This window comes from Ailuropoda melanoleuca, chromosome 18 (genome assembly GCF_002007445.2).
Source record: "Ailuropoda melanoleuca isolate Jingjing chromosome 18, ASM200744v2, whole genome shotgun sequence".
NCBI classification, from domain to species: domain Eukaryota; kingdom Metazoa; phylum Chordata; class Mammalia; order Carnivora; family Ursidae; genus Ailuropoda; species Ailuropoda melanoleuca.
Genome location: NC_048235.1, coordinates 27,295,152 through 27,322,108, shown reverse-complemented (window position 1 = coordinate 27,322,108; position 26,957 = coordinate 27,295,152). Strand labels below are relative to the sequence as shown.

Here is a 26,957-nt window from a genome sequence, read left to right as displayed (position 1 = left end):
ATAAAGCTCTTCTCCCTCCCCGTTCCTCCTCCTCTTCTTTCTTGGAAGCCTCCTCGGTCCCTGACCGGGTCCCTTCCCCACCTGTGCTAGCTTCTGGCTTTGGCATCCCATGGCTATCACCCCTGTAGCGCTAAAGACTGAGTATTCTAACTGTTCGCCATCTCTCTCCCCTCTGGACCGCATGCTTCTTGAGAGCAGGGAGCATGTCATTCATCTCCGCGTACCCAACATCTAGCCCCAGGGTCTGACACCCAGCAGTTTGTCCCATAAAGGGCAGAATTCCCCACCCATTCACCCACTGGCCTCTCTACTGTCCTGTAAACAGAACTTGCTACTGACTACAATTCTGCTTTTTCTCTATCATGGCCCCGCCGACCCCACCCAGCCAGGCAGAGGGGGTTCTCCCCGGTCGGCAGACTCAAATCTGCCTCCTCATGGCTACTCGTGAAGCTCTCTGGCTCTCCCCCTCTTCCCAACCTCATGACACTTAGAATCAGTAACCTACAATTTAGTACTTGGCTTTATTGCACGTATGATACGCCAGATCGTACATTAGAGATATCTCCCTGATTAAATCTTGACTTAAGGTAAATTTTACCTTAACATAAATAATAATTTTCTAAAAGGTCACTGTTTGCAAATGGATGGGCTGCTTGAAAATCCTGAAGCCCCCCAGCCCGCAGAGGGCTGTATTGAGCACATGGCCCCTGGAACAACGAGGTTTCAGATAAGGCTGAACTAGGGAATCCCTATACAATCTGTGACCCCCCTGGGGGCAGAGATAACATCCATGCTTCTCCCATTTCCCCACACTCCCAGCCTAATGCCTTTTGAGGGCACTTAAATATTACTGATATCATTTGACAGCCGTGTGGAAAGAAATGAGACATTCTCCTGCATGTGAAGATAACTTAGTTTCTTACCAACGTGTCCAATTGTTGAAAAACAAAACAGACACCAAACCCTATTCCATCCAGTATCTAAAAGTATTGTTTTTACTTGTTAAACCTCTCTATATTCACTCACTCTACCTCCTCCCTCCCCATATGCACACGTTATTACACACGTATGCTTTCCACTTTTAAAAGAAGGAATAAGGTGTTAAGGAACCCAAGGAACAGATCTGTGTTCCAACTTAGTTTCTCACTGGTTGTATGACTCAAGGCAAGACAGAACGCTTTTTTGAATCATAATTTCTTAATATGCAAAAATTAGGCCCCAAGTACAGTTCGACTTCCCTACTCCCTAGGGGAATGTTGTAATAAATAAATAAATAAAATTATGTTAAAAAAAAAACACCACACGTCACTTTACAGCGTTATTTTTTATATCTCTGAAGAACTACGTGCTGCACAAGTACTACTCATTCTTTTTTTCCCTCCATCTTATTATATACCACTTCCGAGGCAAAAGATCTTGCCGACACAATGAGTAACAAGAACAAACAGTATAGTTAATAAAACCACGGAAACTAGGGGAACATTTCAGTAATTACGGTTATTATAGCAATTAAACATGTTGGGAAGATTAAGTTAAATTCCATTATAATCACTTCGTTGTCTCTTGCTCATGAGTGTGTGACAACTTTTTGGTAGGTGTTGTACACAATCCAAGGACAGGAGGAGGGTCTTTGCTTCTGCTATCACCCCCAGGATTTCACGGCAACGCCCCGAGTGTGAGGAAAGAAAATGTAATCTTTGAGCCTGGAAGTACTATTATCCATGTGACATCGATTAAAGGACTATTACAAGCCAAACTCTCACATACTGATCTCTTCCCTAATTTCAAAATGTAGTGTGATATTAGAAGATTTCTTAACTGAAGAAATACATAAAAATGAAGAATATGGGAATAATAAAGGAGCCTCATTTCAGAGTAGGCATAGACACCTCTCCAAGACGTTACGGGAATCACATGGAAGGCAGGATGATTGAAGATTCTTGCGAGCCGAGATCACCTGATGTTTTAATGTCCTACCATGGTGATACGGTTTCACAGAATTGTCAGTTAAAAATCTTCCGGGGTATTGCTGGAAGTATTAACCCCTTTTGAAAATAGTTCAAATTCAAGCGATTGCACTCTCTTTCCATAAATCTGGGTATGTACTGAGCTTTATCAGGAAGTTGGGATGTTGACTGTGGAAGGCATTGGTACTCTCAACAGCATTTGTTTTATTTTAAAGAAATCGAATATTAAGATGTAACATATGCCAATTACAGCAGCTGTCACCAAAGCTTCTCCCTCCCCATCTCCAGTTCTCTCCCCAGCCAATCTTTTCTTTCCTCATCTAGAAGTTGCAAGAATCAGAAACTTCAAACTCTTCCCTATATAGTAAGATAATTTCTGGTCATCATATAATGAAAAAGCTTTTCTAGATCAGAGCTTTTGGATAAGTGAATTCATGTACTGGGGCTGTAAATAAGGTTTATATTTTCTATCATTCTATGGCTAGACACTGCCTCTGCTATCAGACGCATTACACTTACCCTGGCTTTTTTTGTATCTTGATGTTTTGTGGTTTGTTCTTTCGGTTTAATTCATTCCCGTTCTTGAACCATTTGAATTTGAGAGACGAGTATTCGGAGCTGGTCTCACACCGAAGCACCAGCTTAGAGCCTGCGGCCGACTCCTGGCTTCTCATCTCTTTCAATCGGGGAGGCAAAGCTAAAAAAGAAAAGAAAAGGAAAAAAATTCTGATCATCTTTCAAAGAGAAATATATTCACGTTCGGTGAGCTTGATCAAGACACCGTTCCCAAACGTTTTCCTATCTGAGACTGAGAGAAAATGAGTCAGCCAAAATGGATCTCAGCTTGGAGAAAAATAAAATGCCTAAATAAAATATACTTGGGGTGGGGTGGGGGAAAGAACCTAGATTATAAAATAGGCCAGATGGTTACTTCCTCAATCTTTACATTTTCTGATGCCATTAAAAATCCTGAACATTGGTCATTTCAAAACCACAAAAAAACCTACGCTAAAGGAGAATATGCAACCAGGCCATCATCACCATTATTATTAGTTTTAATTCCAGTATAGGTAACATACAATGTTCTATTAGTTTCAGGTGTACAATACACGGGCCATTATTTTTAAAGCACGTTGACATCTCAGATCACAAATTATCTTCATCATAATTCTGTAAATAGGTACAGCAGGCATCATACCCATGCATGTTTGAAATGGGGAAGTTTAATTTTAGAGATGGGTAACTGACTGACTTGTCCATGGTTATAATGTTTCTGCAGAGTCAGAGCTGGGCTACGCTATCGTCAGAAGTGGCCCAACGAACAAAGAGAATTCATCATTCTTAATAAGGTTCCTTTCTTCAAGACAGAAATTCTTTGGCGACATCACTTTTTTATTGGACCTATGCTGCTGTCCCACAGACAATGAATGAACATTCCAGATGACTACTATGCTCACGCCAAATTGTCAGTTTGACTGGATTTAGCTCTTCTAAATCTTCTCAATAGAGACTGGAAGTCCTTAATTTGTGCATTAACCTGTAAGACTACATTAAATACCTCCATACCATTCTTATTTTAAGCAAGATTGCTTAAAAGAGTATCTATTCTCTACTTAAATATTTATGGATAAAATGTGATAACACCTGAGATTTGCTTCAAAATAAAATGGTGGTGGGGAATGGATAGGCATAAAAATGAAACAAATTTCCCAAGAAGTGAGTCGATCATTGCAGAAGTCAAGCAACAGGTACACATGGTGTTTGGTTATACGATTCAATGCAGTATGCCTGGTTTTGTGATAATAAAAGTTTTTGAAAAAAATAAAAGCATAATGAATGGACTTTCCTCTGCATACCACAGTTCACTTAATAATCAACATCCCAGAACTTGAGCTCTCAACAACTCTGTTTCCACCGAGCCTTAGACAAGCCAACTACAAAGTCCACTTCTGCTCCAGTTCAGGAATTAATAGAAAATCCCAGAAAACAAACCACGGCAAATAAGACTGCCCCTCCCTGATCCAGGGTGTAATTATTCACTGGGTATGGTGACCAGGACTCCAAGGACAGCAATCAGAGCCATGTTAGACGTGAACAGGAAATGAAGTGCCTTTCCTACTCTGGGTCTGTTTGTTTTTCTACAATTCCGCCCTTGCCAAGTAAGTCAAAAAAATGTCAGGAATAAATATACGAAGGTTCCTCCAAATTATAGCAAAAACCACTTGAGCGTTGTGATTTCTTAGCCGTGCTCCTGAAATTACACGTCCCCTTTTTATTTATTTGGGGGCTAGGAGATGAGGTGGAGAAGCGGGCACTGGAGGAGAAGACCCAGTGGCAGGGTAGAAAACTCATTTCAGCTGTTCTTCGCCTTTGACACCTGATGATTTTGTCTGGTTCTTGCTTTCTGACAGCTTGAAAATAAGGTTTACTTCTGAACAGATCTTATAGGAGTCTTCTTTTGAGGATGGGGTTCATGAATCTCTGTTTTGGAGGTTTTTAAAAACAGACTAAATTCTCATCTATCTGGAATAGTATCTGTATGGTCTCATTAACTCTTTAAGACCATCTTGGGGGCACCTGGGTGGCACAGCAGTTAAGCGTCTACCTTCGGCTCAGGGCGTGATCCCGGCGTTATGGGATCGAGCCCCACATCAGGCTCCTCTGCTATGAGCCTGCTTCTTCCTCTCCCACTCCCCCTGCTTGTGTTCCCTCTCTCGCTGGCTGTCTCTATCTCTGTCAAATAAATAAATAAAATCTTTAAAAAAAAATAAATAAAATAACTCAACATCATTCATTCAATATACAAATGCCTTAAAAAAAAAAAAAAGACCATCTTTGATTTTGTTAAGACCAGTGAAGGGTTTTAAAGACACAAATTTGCTGGGGCTAAAAAGCACCAAAGAAACCGGCTTACCTGTACTAAGAAAAATAAATTGCCTCCTTATTTTACATATAAACTAGAAGAACTAATTTGATATTTTTTTCGCTGATTTTTACATTTAACGTGGCACACGGACCCAAACTCTCAAGGTTTATTCCCTTGCCTCAAAGCCAAATGTTTTCACCACAATATTCCAGAAATCCTTAACTGTTGTTAAGCACCGTGTCCCCTTACCCACCGCTCCACACAACTGCTTATCAATATCATCTCAAAAGAAATCTGCTAGACTTTGTATTCTTCAGTGTGAATAAACAATTTTTCATCAGCTCTTTTGCATCTTTTTCCTTTTCTCTCATTCCCTTTCTCTCTCCCCCCTCTCCTTCCCCTCCTATCTCTTTATCTATCTGTCTCTGGGTTATTTATTTAGAATCTGGATTTTAAACGTGAGAAAACAATCAGACGAATTCAAATGGAGGGATATTCTGCAAAACAACTGGTCTAGACTCCCGACGTGCTGATGTCATGAATGATGACGGGAGACCGACCGTGAGAACTGATGGAGATGAAAGGAGATGAAAAGACCTGACAAATACATGCAACATGTAGCTATCATGGAATCCTGCATCACAGAAAACTCTCTGAAAGATATTATTGGGACTCGTGGGGAAATCTGAATCAAGGTATCGTATCAACATGAAATTTCTCAAGTGTGGTCACTGCGTTGCAGTTACGCAGAAGGTCCTTGTGCTTAGGTGGTATTTGCTGCGGTATCCGGCTGAAATGTCATGATGTATTACAATTAAATTTCAAGCAATTCAAGCAAATAAGGAGACACATACATACATACGCACATAAACACACACACACGGAAGAAAAGGAATCTTGGTTTCCCTCTGTTTCTTGCCATCTGCTCTTGCTTCAGTTCAATAGAAGGCTCAGAATTTCATTAAGTTTTAAAATCTTGGTTAAGTCCGCAGTCTTGAAGGGGATTCTTGGGACTATTTGAGTTTTAATTTATAAATATATCTCCTAAAACTATATCCTCCATTTAAATTCTGTGAGGGAGGGGCACCTGGGTGGCTCAGTCCGTTAAGCATCTGCCTTCGGCTCAGGTCATGATCTCAGGGTCTTGGGATAGAGCCTCACATGGGACTCCCTGCTCATTGGAGAGCCTGCTTCTCCCTCTCCCCCTCCCCCTACTTGTGCTCTCTCTCTCTCTCTCTCTGTCAAATAAATAAACACATTAAAAAATAAAATAAAAAATAAATTCTGTCAGTGTGAGGGCACTGAAATCCTCATATGGTTCAACTTCATATCCATGACTTTGGGGCTCCAATCCTCCCTAGGTCCTTCAATGGGAGGAAAACAATCACTCCTGTGGCAGGTCAATGTTTATCCTTTTCTCCGGCATTTCATGTGCAAAGACCCGCACCTCTCTTGTCCTCAAGAGATGATCTGTGATGTAGCGTGACAGAGACCTGCCGATATAAGGTCTGTTCTCAGTTAAAGCATCCATCCCTGAAACTGACTCCACGTATAAACATTTCTTCATGTTCGGGCTTCTGGTCTATCTCTCCAGACTAGCCTGAGTTCCTCCCTCTTGCACACAGTTACAAGTCCATCGGAAGTGCAGAAGCTCCCAGCTACTCTAACTTTGCAACCCTAAAAGTTTGCTTTAGAAAAATGTCCGTGCTGTATCTTTCAGGGGCAACCATCTATGACGGGAGGATACCCCACTTTTCAGAGAAAAGCTCTTTCAAGGAGTTAACTTAAAATCCTCCAGAGCATAAATGGAGAAACGAATCCGTACACTACCAACAAAGCCACACAGCTATGTCCTTGGTCCATGGTGTTCTTTGACGTCAGTGGGACCTTCCATAGGAGTACCATACAACTTCCTCACTCATTCTTGGTGGAGCCCAGATTCAAGTGTCCTGGAGACTTGGCAACAACCTAAATTCTTCTCTGTCTCCTTACCTAACCACACCAATGGAATAGCCCTGGATATTTCAGATTCTTCCCAAAAGTGCAAACTAATATTGAGCACCTGTGCTTTGTGTAGTTTTTCTCATCTGTCCATAATGAGCTAGTTGAAGAAATTTTCTTTCATTAAATTATAAAATAATAACTATATTTTAATGGAAAACATTTTACTATGTATGTTTCCCAGTCAGGTTTGCTTATCTGAAGTAATCTCGTTTATTTCATCAACAAAAATCTACTCCACTAAGTACTTTCTAATACCCAGATACAACTCTGTAAGGCCAGGGGTCATTCCTAAACTGGGGGGCAATGCCTTTTAACTGAGTACTTGGATTTTAAAACTGCAAAAAATATTTTATTTGCCTTTTAATCCCTGGCTAAGAGTAAATGGTCTGTTAATTAAAATTGCCTTAAGGGAAACGATGCTAAGTTAATGCTTGGAATGCAGTAAGTGTTCTGAGAATCTCAGACCTGACTTATTTGTATTTGGTCTGCCACTATGCAGAATTTCACTTTCAATGTGTTTCTGGAGAGGCGGTATTCCACACCCCAAAACAATGGAATGATAGAGCAGGTTTTAGGCAGTCTTTGCCGAAATCTATTTTGAACTTGCTTGACATTAATATGAATGTATCTACACCCTTAGAAATGTATCAACAGAGACAGATAGTAAAGTGCAAAAAAGAGCAGCCTTTAAAAAATAGAAACTCTAAACCTTCAGAGCAATGCCACACACTTTACAGGCATTTCTTTTCACTGGCTTTAAGTGTTTCAAAGCCTTTTAAAAGATCACAAACACACTCTTGCAACTCTAACTCAATGCAAGTAGGTAAACTAGGTACACTTAAAAAGTTTATTTTTGCACTTCTACCTTTCTTTTTTTTTTTTTAAGACTTTATTTATTCATTTATTTAGAGATGGGGAGGGGCAAGAAAAGGAGCGAGAATGCCAAACAGCCTAAGCGCAGAGCCCCAGCGGGACTTGATCCCACGACCCTGATCTGAGCTCAGGACCTGAGCCGAAACCAAGAATCCGACGCTTAACCCACCAAGCCACCCAGGCGCCCCTAAACTTCTCCGTTTCTAATTTGATAATGTCACATGGTGTCAGAAAAATAATTGTGACAGTAACCCCCAAATCTTTATTTTACATTCGGACCACACGAACCTGTAGGCAATATGTTCACTTATTCCAACAATTTGATGTGTGAATAAATATTTGTGCTCCAGGTGAAATACACATGTAAGAAGAACTATTCATCGAAGCGATCCTCCTGCTTTAATTGCCTCCCGTGCACGTGTTTTCAAAATATACTCAGTGCTGCTACATCGAATATTGTACTGTATTGTTAAGAACAGGAAACAAATTCGAGCATGTGTATGGCACGGAGATACGCTGACAGCGTGTGATGCTAGATAAGCTGTTGTTTCTGTTCCGTGAAGGATCTGACAGTGCAGAACTGGCTCATGACTCTCTCTGTCAGACTAGTGCATCTGAAGAGCTTCACACACTGAACAAATTAAACAGGAAACCTGCAAAATAGTATCAGATACCGGCGAGCTTGCAGCTGCGATTCCAGAGAAAGCCTCCCCTCCACACAGCCTCTTAAAAGCCTGACATCACACACGAGCAGATCGTGTGGTGAAAATTGGTCTTTCGTTAATGAAAGCCACACAGACACCATCAATCTGTCCTCTAAAGTAGAATGATGTTCCCTTTTCTGTAGTCATGTTAGAGGTAAATGAATGCCTTTAGAAAGCCTCCAAAATTCCTTTCCTGATCATATTTCTCCCCCCCATTGGACCATCTTATGGAGAAGATTACGGTCAGGCACAGAGTGGATGAAGTCTATGCTTGGCCATCTGGTCTTCTGAGCTGTGCTCACAGATTTAAGCTTAAAAGGGAAAATGTATCTTCCCAGGTTAAATTTTGTAACTATAGCTGTGTAAAAGACAGCCAATTCTGGCGGCCACGGTATTTCAGAACGCTCCTTGGATTACCACCCCTGGGACTGCGGCACGGAGTGGTCTGAAGGCATGGTAAGAACCACCCAACGAGGTCATTATTTGTTGCCACATGTGGGGACTCAGTGCTCACACTGGCCCATGCTCCTGCTGAGTCATCCTTCGGAGAGACTGTTCCTGACTCCGCTTAACTAGGGTCCCCTGTGAACTAAAATGGGCTTCTGCTCTTTGTCCCTGTGTATTCAGCAAAGATAGTTGGAAGATGAGATCAAACATGTGCGTGCTTTCGTTTGAGAGAAAGTCACTGTAAAATTCAAGGTTTTATTATAAAGTATCCTCAAGCTGACTCCATATCATTGGCAGCAAACCAAACCTAACCAGAGAACACACTAGGAATATGCTTCAAAGTATGGTTAAGAGAGCTGGACTCCAGAAACATCATGTAGCAGGTCTGTGTCCAAGTGCTGATATGGCGCGAGGATCTGCACGCACACTACTGAAAAACCCTCGTAACATATGCATGGAACATGTCATCACACAACATAAAACAATGAAATCGGGAGCAGTATTTCAACATCTGGCTTCTAATATTCACAATGGTGGTGTCTCTACAGCCAAAGCTGGCTTCTTAACTGCTGTTGACTTGGATTGCCCAAACACATCAGTTTTTTGAAGGGGACTTTTACTTGTGGATGGGCTCAAAGTTTCACTTCTCACAGTCAACTGTTACAGGTTGAATGAAACAGTATGATTCTTTTAAATGTCCTATTTGAGGGTATGAGCCACAATCAGACCCAGAAAAACGTAGGTATAGTCTAAGACACCAGAGGATAATAATCACATTGTATATCTGAATACCATACCCAAGTGGCAGCATTGAAAAAAAAGCACATGCAGGGGCGCCTGGGTGGCTCAGTCGGTTAAACGTCTGCCTTCGGCTTAGGTCATGACCCCAGCGTCCTGGGATGGAGCCCGCATCAGACTCCCTGCTCAGCGGGGAGCCTGCTTCTCCCTCTCCCTCTGCCCCTCCCTCCTGCTTGTGCTCTCTTTCTCTCCGTCAAATAAATAAATACAATCTTAAAAAAACAAAAAGAAAAAAACGAGAAAAAGCACATGTAAAGAAAGAGGAATTTATCATTTAAGAAATTTATCTCTACCAAATCAATGGAGATGTAAGAATAGTTTTTAGTAGGTGGTCATAGTCCCTATTTGAAGGATTAGGCTCTTGGTGGTGGTGGTTGTGGTGGTGGGGTGTGTGTGTGTGTGTGTGTGCATGTCCATGTCCATTTTGATTAGCACTACCTTCAAACATCCAAATATCTAAATTTATTAAATGCAAGATACATAAGTTCTTAGGGGCCTAGCACGGAGCAGAACCTCAAGTGATTGCTGAAACAGTAAATAGAACAAAGGATCTAGAAGATACTGAGAAAGTAGAGACCCAAGTCCAAAAGTTACTCCAGAGGCCACGCCTACCTTCTCAAAAGACTTATTTGGAACGGAAGGGCCGCGTGACATTATTTTTTGCTTTAATGCATTCCACCGGATTAGGGCTCTTTATACTCTCTGCCATAGGAGCCAGAGAAAAGGAAATGTTACATATAACTGGAAAATTGTCAAATACACAGGCGTCTCTACTTGGGAATTTTCACGTTCTCCTCTATTTCTGTTCTCTGGTCATCACTGTTTGGGCATTCTTTGCTCCAACCCAGCCTCCGTGAGGATGCCGGTCACTGCGACCACGGCCCTTCCTGTGCTACTCAGGGCCCTATATAGGAGTCTCCCCAGGTGTTCACCCACTTCTGCAGGAAGAGCACACACACTGAAATATTATCTCCTCCGCCTTCAAATCAAAGTCGATCGTGTTCGTTGATTGACCCCAGTCCACAAGGTGTAAGCTTGCTGCCTTTACTAGTAAGTGTGTTCTTTGTTGACAGTCAACATATATCCCCATGTTTACCATTCTCTGCAACAGTTCTTGCAAGGGGGTAATTACTTCAATTTACCAGTGAGGATATCTGGGCGGGGGGGGGTTTATACTGGAACTTGAACTTGCTTGATGTCACAAGGCTAACGAGCTTCACACCAGGATTTCAACGCAGGACTTTCGTCTCCAGCAAGGGGTGCTTCTGTGCAGCGTGAGGTGAAGGGAGGAAAAGGGGAGGAGGACAGCAGACTCACAGTGGGGCAGAGGATTCTAGACCGTGGCCACTGCGGTAATTTTCTGTTTCTCATAATAAGCTACATAAACCAGATCACCTCTCCACGTACGTCTGTGAGAGATTTACAACACTGCGAAATTCTACGGGGGAAAATAAGTGCAGATTTATTAGGTAAGAGAATTTTTTTGCCTGAAAATTGATATTATGTTTGTTGAAATTCGCAATCTTCCTCTTCTCTACGGTTCTGTAGTTCTGTGCCCAGTATTTTGTAAGTTGAGGGCCAAGGAAAAAATTATAAAACTACCATAAGAGTGTTCCAAAAGCCTAAGAGATGAAGTTAAAATAAGGCCCTCTTAGTACTTTCAACATTAACTCCTTTACAATAGTAACAGCTAACACTTACTGAGTCCCTACTATGTGCCAGGCAGTGTTCCAAGAACTTTATGTCCAGTTTTTTTTCTTTTAAAGATTTTATCTATTCATTTGACACAGAGACAGCCAGTGAGAGAGAGACAAGCAGGGCGAGTGGGAGAGGAAGAAGCAGGCTGATAGCGGAAGAGCCTGATGTGGGGCTCGATCCCATAACGCCGGGAGCACGCCCTGAGCCGAAGGCAGACGCTTAACCGCTGTGCCACCCAGGCGCCCCTACGTCCACTCTTTTTAAGTGTTATAACCATTCCAGGAGATAGGTTTTACTATCATTATTCCCAGTTTACAGAGGAGGAGTCAGAAACAGAGAGGTGAAGCCACCCCCTACAGTCACACAGCAGATAATATCGTGGCACCTGTATATAGACTCTAGAAGTCTGACTCCAGAGCTCCTGCTCTTAACTAGTGGGCAATTAACAATTATTTGCTATGTTGGATATGCTCCTAGGTCAAATGTCAAATTTAATATATTGATATCTTAATAGTAACCACAGTTTCCTGATCAAATCTGGGATACACTATGTGACAGATCATTTCTGCACATAATTTCCAGGACAAAAACGTCTGAGAGAGAAAGTAGATATGAAAATGGCTGAATCTGCTATGCTACTTGGGTGATTTATAAGGAAATCAAACAAGATCGAACACTTGAAACTGGCATACCAAAACCATTTTTTTGAACTGTGTGACTATCTGTCATCTGCCAAATGCCACAAGGGTAAACCTTGCTCTATCTCGCTGAAACTCAACAGCCCCTAGGTGAGGACACAGCGACAAGAGGGTCTTCACAGATTACTGTTGTCCTTTCAAGGTGTAAAGGCAAACACCGCGACAATGGATGCGGGAGCCAATCACAGCGCCGTTGCTGGCAGCACAAGCCAGTGTTCAACAGGGCTGTCTCCTTAACGCTGTCACCACAGCTGCCCCCAATTCTAGGAGTGTCTCACTCACGGACAGAACCTAGATGTCCCACCAGCTTCATTTAAGGCCATCCATACACAGCATTGAAATGGATCCATTTCAGTTTGACCTAACTGATGTGTAGCAAATTTCATTTGACGTAAGTTTATAAATTTGATCCTTTCTGTTGTCAAAAAGCGGGGCTTTTTCTTTCATTTGTTGCACAAACCTGCCATGTTCTGCTCCAAGACATCACTTAAAAACAGAGAAATGGAGAAATATCTAGTTACTGCAAATTTGATATCATATTTATTTTCTTACTGGAACGAGGCTTTTCTCTTCTGATGTGTTTATTGCTTAAGTAAATTTAGCACACTTGCATGACCTTGATGTGTTAATATTTATCTTCATAACCATGATTTCTTTGTTCAAATTGAATTACAATCATTTAATGAACTGGTATCACTAAAATTCTCTTTTTTTCATTTGAAAGAAAGAAATTATATAGATAGATGTTCTAAACCGGATAAAATTCCCAGGTAAGATGAGTTAGCCCTTGATTGTAATTAGTTTTAAACAGTGCCAACTACGTGAAGACTTTTAAGCATGACATAAAACATACGCATAAAATACCTAAAGCATCACTTGTGAGCAAAACCCTTCACTGATCTACCAATGATAGCTCCCCGGGATCTATTTTTCACATGGCCAGTTCAAATGTACTCCTTCTGTGAAGAAGGAGGAAAAAAAATTTAGCAGTGCTAATCATAAAATAAATGTATGCTTTCAGGACATCTAAAATTTATTTCTTTGTTATTGAGGCAGGTCAACTTTTCTGGAAACCACACGTTTCTGAGTTTTCCTTTTTATTTACAGATAACTTATTAAACTGGATGACACTGGAAGGTACATGCCAGGATTGAAAGGAGACTTCTTGACTCACTGAGGCCCACCAGATCTAAGTTAAATTTCTCTCCACGCTGTTTACTACAGTTTTAAATAACCAGCCTTGCATCCCTTCTTACGTAGAGCACAAGTCTGACTTTCCGAGGATCTTTAAAGCTCGGGTAGCTCTTTGCAGTTTTAAGCAGGTCTGCAGACAACCTAACAATTGAATCCTTATCATTTTGCTTCTACCCCACAGGAAAGACCAGGGAAGGCGATTTTCTTATCTTTAGGTTCCCAGGGTCATGAATTTGGTGAAGAGGTGGAAAATGACCAGAGTCAAATTAAACAGACTGTTCGTAGTAAGAAAATCTGGGCTACATCACTGATCATCTGAAACAATCTAATTTTGTCACCTCTCTTACAGAGCTCCGACGCTGGGATGCTTTCCTGTACAGAACTCACAAGTCAAATTGTTAAGATTAGAGCCAAAGTAGTCTGGTTTCAGACAACACACACACACACACACACACACACACACACACACTCTCTCTCTCTCTCTCTCTAAGGAAGACTTAAAATTCATACCTTCCCTTATTTTACATAAAAAGCAAATGCATTAAAGCATCTTTTGAAAATAAAAGTGCACTGCTTCCCACACATGGAGATAATCCTTTGGTGCCTACATTGCAATCGCATTTCCCCAGCACTGAGATTCACAAACATGACACAAAAGGAACGTAAATGAAGCTCGCTTAGCCTGTCAACATGTAGCTTTCCCTTCCTCCACAGGGACCGGCACACCACTAGAAATACCTTTCGTTTTGTTTGTTTTTCTTTAGAAAGAAGTTTAATTAGATTCACTGCTAATAGTTTCGGGTCCCTGAATTTAAATCCCTAACTCCGTGCAAAACGTCCTGCACGTCTCTCTCTAGCTTTCGAGAATCTTTATTACCCGTAAGAATGGACAGTCAGCAAACCTGCGGTCCAGCACTTGTTTGGTTTGTGGGATCAGGGAGTCACGTAATGACTCTGAACCTCAATAATCTTGTGCACAAAGGCGGTGGGGGGAGTACCTCGGCCTTATCTATTTCACACAGTTGTGAAAACCTAATTAAAAAATGATAGCGAAAACATCCTGCATCTTGAAAAAAATGAGTTCTCATGAATAGTGCTGATTTGACTGCCATTATCTAGAAATCAGCTGAAAAGTTAGAAAATAGCAGGTCCTATAAACGCAGCAGGCACAACATTACATAATTAACACCTGAAAAACTGCATATAGCTTTGGTCATTCCTCAAGACCCACCTTCTTCTGCCCCCCCCCAAAAAGGCAGCTGGAAGCCATCAAGAGGGGCCACTCAAATGTTCAAAGGGAAGGGCTGCCAGTGTATAGAAATAGACTAAACATCATAGAATCCTCGAGACTGATAGAGGAAGGCCAAGAGAGGAAAGCCATGGGTCCTTAAAGTCATCAAAATTTTACAGTCATAGAACTGTCGAAGCATGAAGCAAGTCGTTTTAGAATAGAAAAAGGAAATGAACCTTTTTTTGCACAATAAGAAGTATGATTTGGAAAACGCTTATTGTGGGAGTCTGTGCAGGAAAAGGACTCAGGAAGCAGTACGCAGGAGGAAAAGGTGGGCTTTGGAGTCGGGCAGCCCAGCTTCCGACTCCAACCTGACCAGTTTCCTGGCACTGGGTGAGACCCGGCCCCTCTTCTTCTTTTTTTTTTTTTTTTTAAAGATTTTATTTTTATTTATTCGACAGAGATAGAGACAGCCAGCAAGAGAGGGAACACAAGCAGGGAGTGGGAGAGGAAGAAGCAGGCTCACAGCAGAGGAGCCTGACATGGGGCTCGATCCCATAACGCCGGGATCACGCCCTGAGCCGAAGGCAGACGCTCAACCGCTGTGCCACCCAGGCGCCCCCAGCCCCTCTTCTGCATGGCGGGTTTGCCTCACACAGGATGAAGGGAGAGTGCCGTACCGTGTACTTTGAACAGGTCAGATTCATAAAGAATTCACTACATTCATGGACAGAAGTAGAGACAGCTCATGGTTAGGTTAGTAAAGCTTCCTTCCTAGAAGGCCATTTTCACCATCTGTGACCTATTCTGGGCAGAGTCCGAGGAGGGCATTCCTTGTACTACCAGCACTTAGCCTACTGTTTGCAAAGCACTTTCATACACGATATCATCTCAGGATGAAAAGGGGTATTCATCTGGTGAAATGTGAATAAGGCCGGTAGTTAGGCAACAGTATTAATACCAACATTAATTTTTAGTTTTGATCAATATACCAAGGGAATGGGACGCTGGATGAGGGGCATATGGGAACCCTGTCCTATCTTTGCAACTCCTCCATAAATCTAAATTATGCCCCCCCAACACACTCCAGATGGCTTGCCTAAATTATGTATTTTTTTGAATGGTAAGTTAAGTGTCCCACTTCTGTGTTCCCATAAAGTCATTACTATTCCTTTGACTACAGTGCATTTTCTAGGTGTTTGTTTCACCAAAGAGACAGAAAGCTCCTTTAAGTCCAGGCCTTTTTTTTTCTTTAATTCATCTTTTATACTAGTAACCAGAATAGTGCTCGATAGTATTTGCTGAATAGATAAACTAATAAAGAAATAAAGTCAAACTGTGATTCAAATACTCCATATCAAATGAGCCCCTAGTTTCTCTCTAATACACAAGATTTACGTTAGAACATTGGCTTTATCAAGGTTATCACCACTTTTCTTACTCACATTATATGAACCAATTACATGGTCTCTTTTCAACCAAATATATTAGAATATTGTGTATTGAATACCTTCCAGAATACAAATAACATCCAGATTCAGGCTCATTCTTACAGAAGAGGGGCTGGGTCTCACCTAGGGCCAGAGAACTGGTCAGGTTGGAGTGGGAAGCTGGGCTTTATCCTCTTAGATATTTCTTGATTTCCATTCTTGCAACAAACGTTAGTGTGTCTATTAAAGAGATACCCCTGTTTTAAGTACTCGAGATACAGACCCGAATAAGAAAAACAAGATCACTACCCTCCTGGAGCTTACAGCCTGGGGTGGGGGCAGGAAGAGGAAGAACCTATTAGCCACTTAGGCGGTAGCATGATTTGTGAAATAAATTCTTTATCTTTGCAATCTAAAAAGGCTAAAAAATGCTAAGGTAGCTATATCCTTCCCACTTAGTCATGCGATATACAGCCTTCTCTATTCAAATTAAGACTCTGAGAACTGATCACTAAATCTATATACAATCAACTGATATTAATCAGCCAAACATTGCTCAAAGGGTAAGATGGCATTTTGAAAACGTATATCCATCTGTTACAGATTACTTTCCTTATCAAAACAGCTATTTTACTAGGTAGGCTTTCTCTGCATAAATCATATTCACAATACTTCATGATACCATGCTTTACTCTTACCATACTTTAGTACTAAATACAAGTCATGAAGTATGGCCGGTGAAAAGCCTGAGTCAGCCAGGCCTAAATTCAAATCCCACTCTGCCGTATGCTGGCTGCAAGACCTTTGGTAAATTAGCAAAATTCTCTAGGCCTCAGTCTCCTAAAATGTAAAATGAGATTAAATAGAACCAGCTTCGCAGGGCTGTGAAGAAGATGGAAGAAGATGATGGAATAATGTACTTAGCAGTCCGTGTGTGTCACATGGCAAGCAGAAAACGACATCGGTGCTATTCTTAGTAAATCATTATTTAGGTCCTTGTTTAGTTGTAGCAGCTTATTAAGCTTTCTAAATTAACATACGTTTTTAAAATTACTGCCCACTCAGAACTGAGACCAAGGAAAGCATATTTATTCCTGTTGTGGGCAAAATAATGACTTCCAAAGATGTTCCCGTCCTAATCCCTAGAACCTATGAATATGTTGCCTTTCATGGCCAAAGGGACTTTGCAGGTGGGATTAAGGTAAGAAACTTGAAATGGGGAGATTGTGTTGTATCATCCAGGGCACCCAACATAATCATGTGAATCCTTAACCGCAGGTGATCTTCCCCTGTTGTAGTCAAAGAATGGTCAGGGATGGGATGTTGCTGGCTTTAAAGTCAGAACCCAGCCCCCCACCCCGCCCTCCATCCAAAAAATGTAGACAGCCTCTGGAAGTTGCAAAAGCCAAGATTCCCTTCTAGAGCCTCCATGAGGGAATGCAGGCCTGCCAACATCACGACGTTAGCCCAGTGCGACCCGTCTTGGAATCCCACCCTATAGAACTCTTAAGGTAATAAATGTGTGTTGTTTTAAGCCTCTCCGTTCATGGTAATTAGTTACAGCAGCAGTAGAAAACTATTACAGTCCCCAAAGAGAAATCAATTGTGTTAACCTTCCAATATTAAGAACTGTGGAACTCTATCTCATGAGATGGTATATAGGACCTAATTGACAAAAATAGGTACACCAGGGTAAGTAGAGCTTAGCTACGCATCACTCACCCTTAATATCCTCCTATTCGGAATCCAAGAGAAAGTTCACATCAAAGGAATCATAGACCCCAAAGCACAGAGATTGAAACAGAGACTGAAAACCATCAGGAGTTCAAGAACTCAAGTTCAGCCCCAGAGACTGACCCCAACCAGTGGTGGCCCCATCAACCATTCTCTCTCTGGCCTCTGTTCCCTGTTTGCAAAACGAAGAGGTCGGGTCTTCTTGCAGTACTGTTAAGCTCCAAAGTGAGTCAGAGAGATCTTTTTTCTCGTTTTTGTATGCTGTGTTTTAAGAATTTATAAGCAGAGAATCAATGACCAAATTTTTAGATTTAAACATGTTTTACGAATCCCAGCATCCCAATGGCAATAGCATACCAAAAAAAGAGAGGACAGGCCTTTTACAGAATCTTCCAAGGCTTTCAAAAACCCAAATGTAAAAATTGGTAGAAATGTGCTTAAATTTGACAGTTAAGGAACAAAATAAAATAAATTATTTTTCTCCTGACTTTAAGCAGCAATAGTTTCCTTCTCGATTTTTAGAAAATGTAATCATTTAGGCATTTTAATAAATAAAAATTTTTTAAAATCCTCAAAATAAGACTTCGGGGATTAACATCACATTCACTTCGGGGTTGATGTTTGATGAAATCCATCACTTGGAAATCATATATCTTAGTTCAAGACCCAATTTCTATTTCTAAAGAAAGCCGTATCTTGCATAACTTTGGTATACCTCAAATATCTTACATAACAGGAAAATTGTAGGATGGGACCAAAAACATGCAGCAAACCTAGCTCTAAAAGGGGAAAGATCACCCCGAAACAAGTTATAAATTACAGAAGTATGACTCTTAAGAACTTAACGTAGATCAAGCTCCTAGACAGGTGGTAAAGGCTATTCCCAAGTAACTGTGTTGTCAGTGTTTTTTGGAATTAATCCATCAGCAATGCAGCGGACTTCTTTTTTTTTAATCATTAGAAAGCACCTGCAAAGACTCAAACTGTAAGACTATTACCAAGATGGAAACCAAAAATAAATAAATAAATAATAAATAAAAAAAGGAAGCAAAATTTTTATAATGGTTCTGCTACAGCGCGTGTTAATGCAATAAGGAGCTCCTAAGCAAGGGCGTGATATTAGCACATTAATGATCTGAAGCACTAAGGGACAAGTTTTCTTCTTCTAAGGGACAGGATGAAAGACACAGCCTTAGTAATACACGAAAATCTCACGAGAAGAAAGCTGATATCCTACAGACGTGTACTGGAAGTCACAGCCGGTCTAGCAGCTTCAAGAACTGCTGCATTTTCCACTCTGTGTGGCCATATGGAGAAGCTGATGGTACAGATGAAAAAGCTTCAAGAAATATTCCCCCATTTTTGTAAGAAGTGCTAGAACGATGGCCTGTGCCAATCTGTAAACAAATGGGTGAATAGGTTAATACTGATCTCTGCTAGAAGAGAATGCTCAAGGACCAAGGTTTGCCAAACAGGGACCAGTCTCAGGTGTAAGGGTATAAAGATTCAAGTAAGTTGTTGAGAACAAATATTCTTGGAGCTCTCATGGTGCTACAGTTTCTCATCAGGACCGTGATAATTCTTGGGGAGGCTTTACTTCCAGTCCCGTAAGTTTTCCCTCTTCACCTCGCCCTACTTTTTGTAGAAGCCCCATTATTTTTAGTGTGTGATTTTGCTAAATAAGGTGTTTTGGTGTTTTCCAGGAATGCAAACACGAGTCACAGCAGAAATATCTGCAAACAGAACAGGGATCTGTCAATGGTCCTGCAGGCTCCCAGCCCCAGGCCAGAGGCTCTCAAAGCCTGGTACACAGAAGTCACCGGGGCGAGTTCACCAAAATGCACATGACATAGTCACAGCCCTTATTAAAGACTCTGAATCACCAGAGTCACAGACAAGCCTACAAATGTGCTCTTCCAAAAAGCAGCCCAGGTGCTCTGGGCATAACATTTTCAGAAATACCACAAATGCTCTCGAGGGGAGCCCTTCTCTCCAAAGGTTGTTCAGCATTTACAAAAAGTTAATGCCCACTGCATTAAGTCTTTCCAGTAAATAAACATTTTATATATATATATATATATATATAATGTGTATAATATATTTTATATATATTTATATATCTGAATGCTTACAATGCTAGGTAAATTAAAGAGAAATAAGATTTAATTTCTCTTTGGGAAAATCCATAACCTCATAGAAAGAAACATATATAAATTGTAAGAATTTTTACATTCTTATGAGAAGTGCTATCTATAATGGGCGGCTTTGCTACCTACATGGTTTGAGTGCACGGTTTGAATTCTAACCCTTCATATCCAAAATAATAGTTAACTAGGAGGCAATGCTGGGTCTAAAAAAAAAAAAATCCTTTTTGAAAAAAGAAGAAAGAAAAGAGAGAATCAGATATTCCAAACACTGTCTCCTGAACTAGACACCTGCACGCATCTTCGTGTGTTATGACAGGTAGACCATCCTCCATGCAAGGGCACAGTAATTTCATAATATTTAAACAACTCATCTCAAGTATATTGCATTAACCAGGAACACATTTATCTTAGAGAGTTCATAGGGAGGTTGCTTCGAAATACTTTTTCCCAAATCCTTGAAGCTCTGTAAGAGAACAAACTTGAAATCCGTGCCTTCTCTAAGATGAGTGTATGTCAGCCCCCAGATTTGATGACTAGATCTACAAGTGGGACTCGAACACTATAAAAGGTATAAGAACTGATCCTTAGACCTATTTCACCTTCATTAGAGCAATCAAGCCCTACCTGGTGTCACCATTCAATCTTTACAAAAACACTTACCTCTAAATCTTTTCCCATGTTCTATTTCTCTGCTAGGCAACCATGAGCATTAAAACTTGTGTGGATATAAGTATCTTCAGCTTAGATCTTTCCTTTGAGATTCAGACCTTTTTTGGTGTTGCTTCTCTTGAAAAATGGCACAAACAGCCATTCAGGTGAGCAAATCTAAAATTTAAATTCCTCATTTACTCATGACCTATATATCCAGTCCATGAAAAAATTTACCTTGATTTTACTACCACCCCACCCCCCACCTTATCCCCAAGCCTTCCTGGAAGGGAAATTCTGAAGTAGAAATTGGGCAATAATAGAGCCAATGAACTAGAAACTAGTGAACCATAAAGCAATCACAGAAGTAGGGAAGAGGGGAAAGAAGAAGTAGGCTGACCACAAGGGCAATTAAGCACCAACTGAAGTCAAACACGCATCCTAGAAAAGGCGGAAGTAGCCAGAAAAGAATGGTCTTCGTGAAGGATGGCAATGCCCATTACAGATGCTGATGCCAGAGAGGCAGACCCAACCAGTATGGACACTCAGACAAAGGTCACTTGTAAATGTGGGGAAGGATTAGAAGCTGGAGTGAGAAGAAGCGGTATTCCTGGGTGGGGATCCGGAAAAAGATTTATAATCGGCTGCGTAGCTTTATTCTACATTCGGCCTCTGTTCCTCAAAGGCCTTTTGAAGGCCTGACGAAAACCCTCTGAGAACCCAGATTTTTCGTAAAAAGAAAGAACTGGCTGGAGAACATAGGCAACGCCAGCTATGGAAAATCAGAATAAGAACGGTTACACCCGTAGCAACAACATATATTGTATGCAGGATACAGAGAGGATAATAACTCTTCAAGGGGTATTGTAGAGCAGAGGGAAGCAAAATAATGGCCCTCAGGCCAAAATCTGCCCACCATCTCTTTTTGTAAATAAAGTTTTATTGGAACACAGTCATATTCATTTGTTTATGAACTGTCTAGGGTTGCTTTCATGCTGAACTACAGAGTTGACTCTTTTACAGAAATGTTTGCAGACTCCTGTTACATAAAGTAGGTACAGAATTTCATCTAGTAATTAGAATGGGTTGGTTCTGCAAGGACAGATTGCAGAACGGGAATAAGTCATGTAGAGTCCCTATTTTGAGGTCTAAGAATGAACGGAGTATACAGAATAGAATGTCCAAAATGGTATCTGTGAATGAAAGGACAACTAGCTCCCTGTCCAGATAAGCAGATGAGGCTGATATGCCTCTGATGAATGCTGACATTCCCTAGGTCAGGCAAAAAATATAGATATGTATTTTCCATCTAGGACCTTATCTATTATATAGGATATATAGGTAAGAAAAGGCTAGTGGGAAAATCAACCGCAAGGTAAGGAAACAAGTTTGTTATGAGTTTGTGAATTCATACTTGATTTGCTCTATATTTTTTGGTGTGCATGATTTTATTTGATGATTTCCTGCCTACAAAAAGAGGAGGGCTGATTCACGGACCCCCTGACTGACAGAAAGCCCCTGGGTGAGAGTGGTTATGAGAAAGAAGAAATGAGGCCTATGGAATAAAAAAACAGACAAAATCATGAAATGTCTCACCCATCCGGAATCTGACCGACAGTGTCACCCAACAGAGGAAGATTCTGATATTACTGGATTAGTAATTTATAAAGTCCTCTATCCTTTTAAATGGCATTATGCAGAAACACAGGTCCCTAATGGCTGTCAACGATTTCCAGCCATAGTCAGCATGACTGGGATGAGATGTAAATGTAAGTGGGAAGAATGCGCTGTAGTATTTCCGGATTGTAACTGCGACAATGGATTATTATTTTAGACAGAATGAACTGCTTAATGAATCAAAGCTGGACAGTAACAATATTAGAAGACAATTAATTCTGCACCTTGTTATGCTATATGGGAGAGACATTTTGTTCAATTTGCTTCTGGAAGGGCTCTGTGATGCTTTACACTGTTTACAAAATTATGCTCAGTTTTCTTAATGGGGATTAGCAGGAAAAAGGTAAGTGACTTTAAAACCAAAAATTGGGGCGTGCCTGGGTGGTGCAGTCGTTAAATGTCTGCCTTCAGCTCAGGGCGTGATCCCAGCTTTCTGGCATCGAGCCCCACATCAGGCTCCTCCACTGGGAGCCTGCCTCTTCCTCTCCCACTCCCCCTGCTTGTGTTCCCTCTCTCGCTGGCTGTCTCTATCTCTGTCAAATAAATAAATAAAATCTTTAAAAAAAAATAAAACCAAAAATTGAGAAGTTGAGGAGAATAGATTCGAGAAGGACTCAGGAAGTGCGACACATGTAAACATTTCTAAAATGTGTTGCAATTGTTTCTTTAAAGGGGGAAATGAGAATTATAGAACTCAATCGGAATGAAACACTTTGAGAGTAAGAAGTCAGAAGACAAATTTTAAAATTCAGGCAACATAAAATACAGAGAAGATAGAAGATACAAATGAACTTAAAGAAAAAGGGTTAGCAATGAACTGCATATAAAAAATTGCATGAGGTTTGGAATCAAGTAGTTGAGGGACTGAATTCCAGCTCAGTATCCACTTTTATGGCCACGTGTGTAATTGTGATTTTAAGAAGACATATATGATTACTGCATACACATAACTATATAACTGTGAGTTGTATTATTATATTGTATTACTATAGAATTTATTTCTACCTAACTCTTTTGAGTAATCTGTTGGCTTGAGTGAAGGCAAAGGAATCTAAGATTCTTTTATGAAAGCTGGACATTGTGGGTGGCGAGACACAGAGGCAGGGCCCAAGCAGGAAGAAGAGACATTCAAAACCTTGAATACAGAACCTGAAAGCCAACACCTTTCACCCCTGCTATAAAATCATGATGGCACTGACAACTTGGATAGAAGGCTGGACCTTAAGTGTGGGAGTGGTACACAGCAAAATGAATTTATAGGCATCTTAAACCATAAAGGAACCAAGATCCTAAAACACTTCTTGTGAGTGAGGGATGCTAATTAGAAATTAATAATAGAGCCCAGCATCCATTATTATCACTAATAGATGCCACTGTTGTATCTTTAATTAGGAGCACTGTCTTCATTGTTTTATTTTCTTATCTATAAAAATATTTAGAAAGGCTATGACCAGTTTACCAGTTTAAGTTGACCCAACTTATCCACCATAGGTTTTTCCAGTACCTAACCAGGCATGGATCATACGTGCATCTATATATGCAATGCCCATACATTCACTTATGAATTATACTCTTCTCTCATACGCAATACGCAATAACAAAAGTCCTTCTTAGGGATTTGGTTCAAAGATTAACTTTCCGGGAATGACGAATTCAATGCACACTGATATCAATCACAGGCACTCCTGTCCATTACCAATACCTTATAATACGTAATTAGCATAACTACCTTACCACTGATTACTGAAAGATCCAAAATCATCAATAATTTAGTTATGTATATGACCTTAAAGAAAGCTTTCTTTCAAATTAAGGGTGGATTAGCCAGGGCTTTCAGACTAATTCTTAAGGTAAATAACTGAAAAATACTAAGCAATGATGTTGTATTTGAAACTATTCTGGTTGAGGTGAATTCATCTTAAAATGCTTTATAGACTAGAATAAAAACAAACTTATATAGAAATCCCTCTGTAAGTTTTCTTCTGATAAGCTGAATGAAGTTCAAGGAGTGGGTAACACAAACAGTTTAAGTTCTTGGAGTTTCTGTAGAAAACTAAGGGTTTTGTTAAAGAGCATTCCATAGCATCATTAGAATATAAATCCCTGACTCCGCACAGGTAAGTGAGAACCATGTCTATTCTGTTCATTGTTCATTTCCAGCACACAGCACAACGCAAGGGACATATTAAGTGCTTAATAATTATTTGTTGAACAGAGCAACGCACAAACTTCCTTGAATAAACCAGTGATTCGATACAAGCGTAAGAAAAAAAAAGTCATAAGAAAATGAACCTGAGAACTATATTATCAAAGAATAAATGAGAAAAGGAAGGGTAAGGGCTTCACTGGCAATAATGACAGTTTTCATACAATTTTTCTGACAGATACCAAACACGATGAGTCTTCTGCAAAAGGTTTTCTTTTTTAAAGGGGAAAATAGAAAATAAAACAATAAGATCATAGTTTCCTACCGAGGCAGTCTTGACTAGATATACTCGCTATTCCTTTAACCACGGTATTGCTAAAGTACATGGGTTGTGGCAAACACACACATGCACGCACACACGCTCACACACACACACACATACACACTTAAAGCACATTTAGTCTTTATGTACAATTTTATTACCTCCATTGGGTACTGAAAAAGGCTCGGCTTTTATTCTGTCCAGAATTTTCATCCCTGATCCTGTGTCACACAGCTCCTGGATGGATTACTCAGGTGCATATTTACCTTTTCTTTTGAATTCCCTGTACTAACAAGACATTGCCTGCACATGACAATTTGTTTGGACCCATTTGCTGAAATTATATAATCAGAATAGTCTCTAGACATGGGTATTATTTTCCAAAAACTCTTCTGACTTATTCAGTCATGCAAACTTTTATATCGAACAGGGCTTCCGTAAGCGGGATCCTTAAGGATCAGGAGCACCCAAAGGGCTTGTTACAAGTACGGATTCCTAGCCCCCACCCCAGAGTTTCTGATTCAGGAGGTCGGGGTGAGGCCAGAGGATATGCACTGCATCGAGTTTCCACGTCACGCTGCAGCTGCCCTGGAGAGCGCACTGGGTCCTTTACCTCCAGAGACGTAAGAAGAAAAACAACCGGGGCGCCTGGGTGGCTCAGTCGGTTAAGCGTCTGCCTTTGGCTCAGGTCATGATCCAGGGGTTCTGGGCTCAAGCCCTGTGTTGGGCTCCCTGCTCAGCGGGGAGCCTGCTTCTCCCTCTCCCTCTGCCCCTCCTCCCCACACTCATGCTCAACTCTCTCTCTCTCAAAGTAAACAAATAAAAATCTTAAAAAAAAAAGAAAAAGAAAAACAACTGATCCTAAAAATATATAAGGTTACTAACAGAATAATGACAGCTCGTCTTCATTTCCTAAAACTACAGAAGAGTGAGGATAATGCCTGAAGATTGAAGGCGATTCCTCTAACCAAAACTCGGACACAAACGCCCAAGCCAAGAATCCTATTTGACATGTATTTCCTTACAAGGAGAAATCGTGCATTCCTGCAGGTCAAGAGGGGATTTTCAGACGACCTTTATGTAGCTCTTACTTTGAATATATTACTGGCAGATGAACAAGAGGTGATGAATGGCAATACAGTGGACTGCAACTGTCAGGGCTAACTTCTAGAAAGACACGGGCCATGGCTTCCACAATGTGACCATCACTTAGATACTCTCATTCCTTCAACATTTACGGGGAGCCTTGTGCATGCTGATTCTGTGTTTGCATACTTGAAGGTCTCCTCATCAGGAGAGGGAAGAGGGAATACATTTTTTAAAAACTTAAAATAAGTCCAACACATCGTGATAGAGGCATAGAGGAGAGGGCACCATCAAAGCTCAAAGACAGAACTGTGAGGAAGTCTAGAGAGGTTCTGAAGAGAAGGGACATCAGTTGAATTTTAAGGAAAAGGAAGAACTGGAGAGGTAGAGAGTGGGAGGAGGACATTCCAGGCAGAAGCAGCCACATGATCACAGGCACGGAACTATGAGCCCACACAGCTGTTAGAGGCACGGTGCGCACCATGGGGCTGAAGCCTAAGTGTGTGGTTGGAGGGAAAGAGGAATAGGGGAAAAGCCTGAAAATGCCTGGGGGCCGATCCTGATTTGAGGGGCGCTGCAGTGCCACCCTTAAAACTTCAAGCTGGAGGTAAAAGGATGTGAGAATGCTTTTAAAGCAAAGGGCTGTCATGATCCAATTTGACTTTTAAACAGTAACTCACCCAGCAGCGAAGAACAAACTAGATGTGGGAATGGGACAGAAGGAAAAGCTGGAAGAGATGAGCCAATTTTTAATAAGACAAGCAAGCACCAAGTTAGAAGCAGTGAGGCTCAAGAGCAGAGGTCTTTCTTGAAAGGCGTTTCTGGGGGTGGGGGGCGCCTGGGTGGCTCAGCCGTTAAGCGTCTGCCTTCGGCTCAGGTCATGATCCTGGGGTTCTGGGATTGAGCCCTGCATCGGGCTTCCCGCTTGGTGGGGGGCCTGCTTCTCCCTCTCCCACTCTCCCTGCTTGTGTTCCCTCTCTTGCTGTCTCTCTCTGTCAAATAAATAAAATCTTACCAAAGGAAAAAAGAAGACGAAGAAGAAGAAAGAAAGGCGTTTCTGAGGTTCCACAGAGAGGACTTGGTTCACAGGCTGGCACGGGGGGTGTGGTAGCAGGAAGAGCTGGAGGTCACTTCTCTTTACAACTCCAGCTTTATCCATGTAGTCTACTCAACTGGGCAATCCATCGTTACGTTTGATATTTACTGAGCTCTAATTACATATAAGGCACGGGCTTAAATACATACAGTTGTGTAAGATACACTCTGTCAATGTCACTCTAACTTCTA

General features: G+C 41.1%; 1 protein-coding gene across 5 annotated transcripts in view; it reads right to left on the bottom strand.

Annotated features, from left to right (window-relative positions):
• NRG1 (neuregulin 1) overlaps positions 1-26,957 on the bottom strand; it is a 217,303-nt gene that overhangs the window by 169,445 nt on the left and 20,901 nt on the right. For all 5 annotated transcript variants that reach the window (XM_034647784.1, XM_019805357.2, XM_034647785.1 and 2 more), the window contains exon 2: positions 2,487-2,664. In XM_034647784.1, the coding sequence (XP_034503675.1) occupies positions 2,487-2,664 (178 nt within the window). The remainder of the gene's footprint in view (positions 1-2,486; positions 2,665-26,957) is intronic.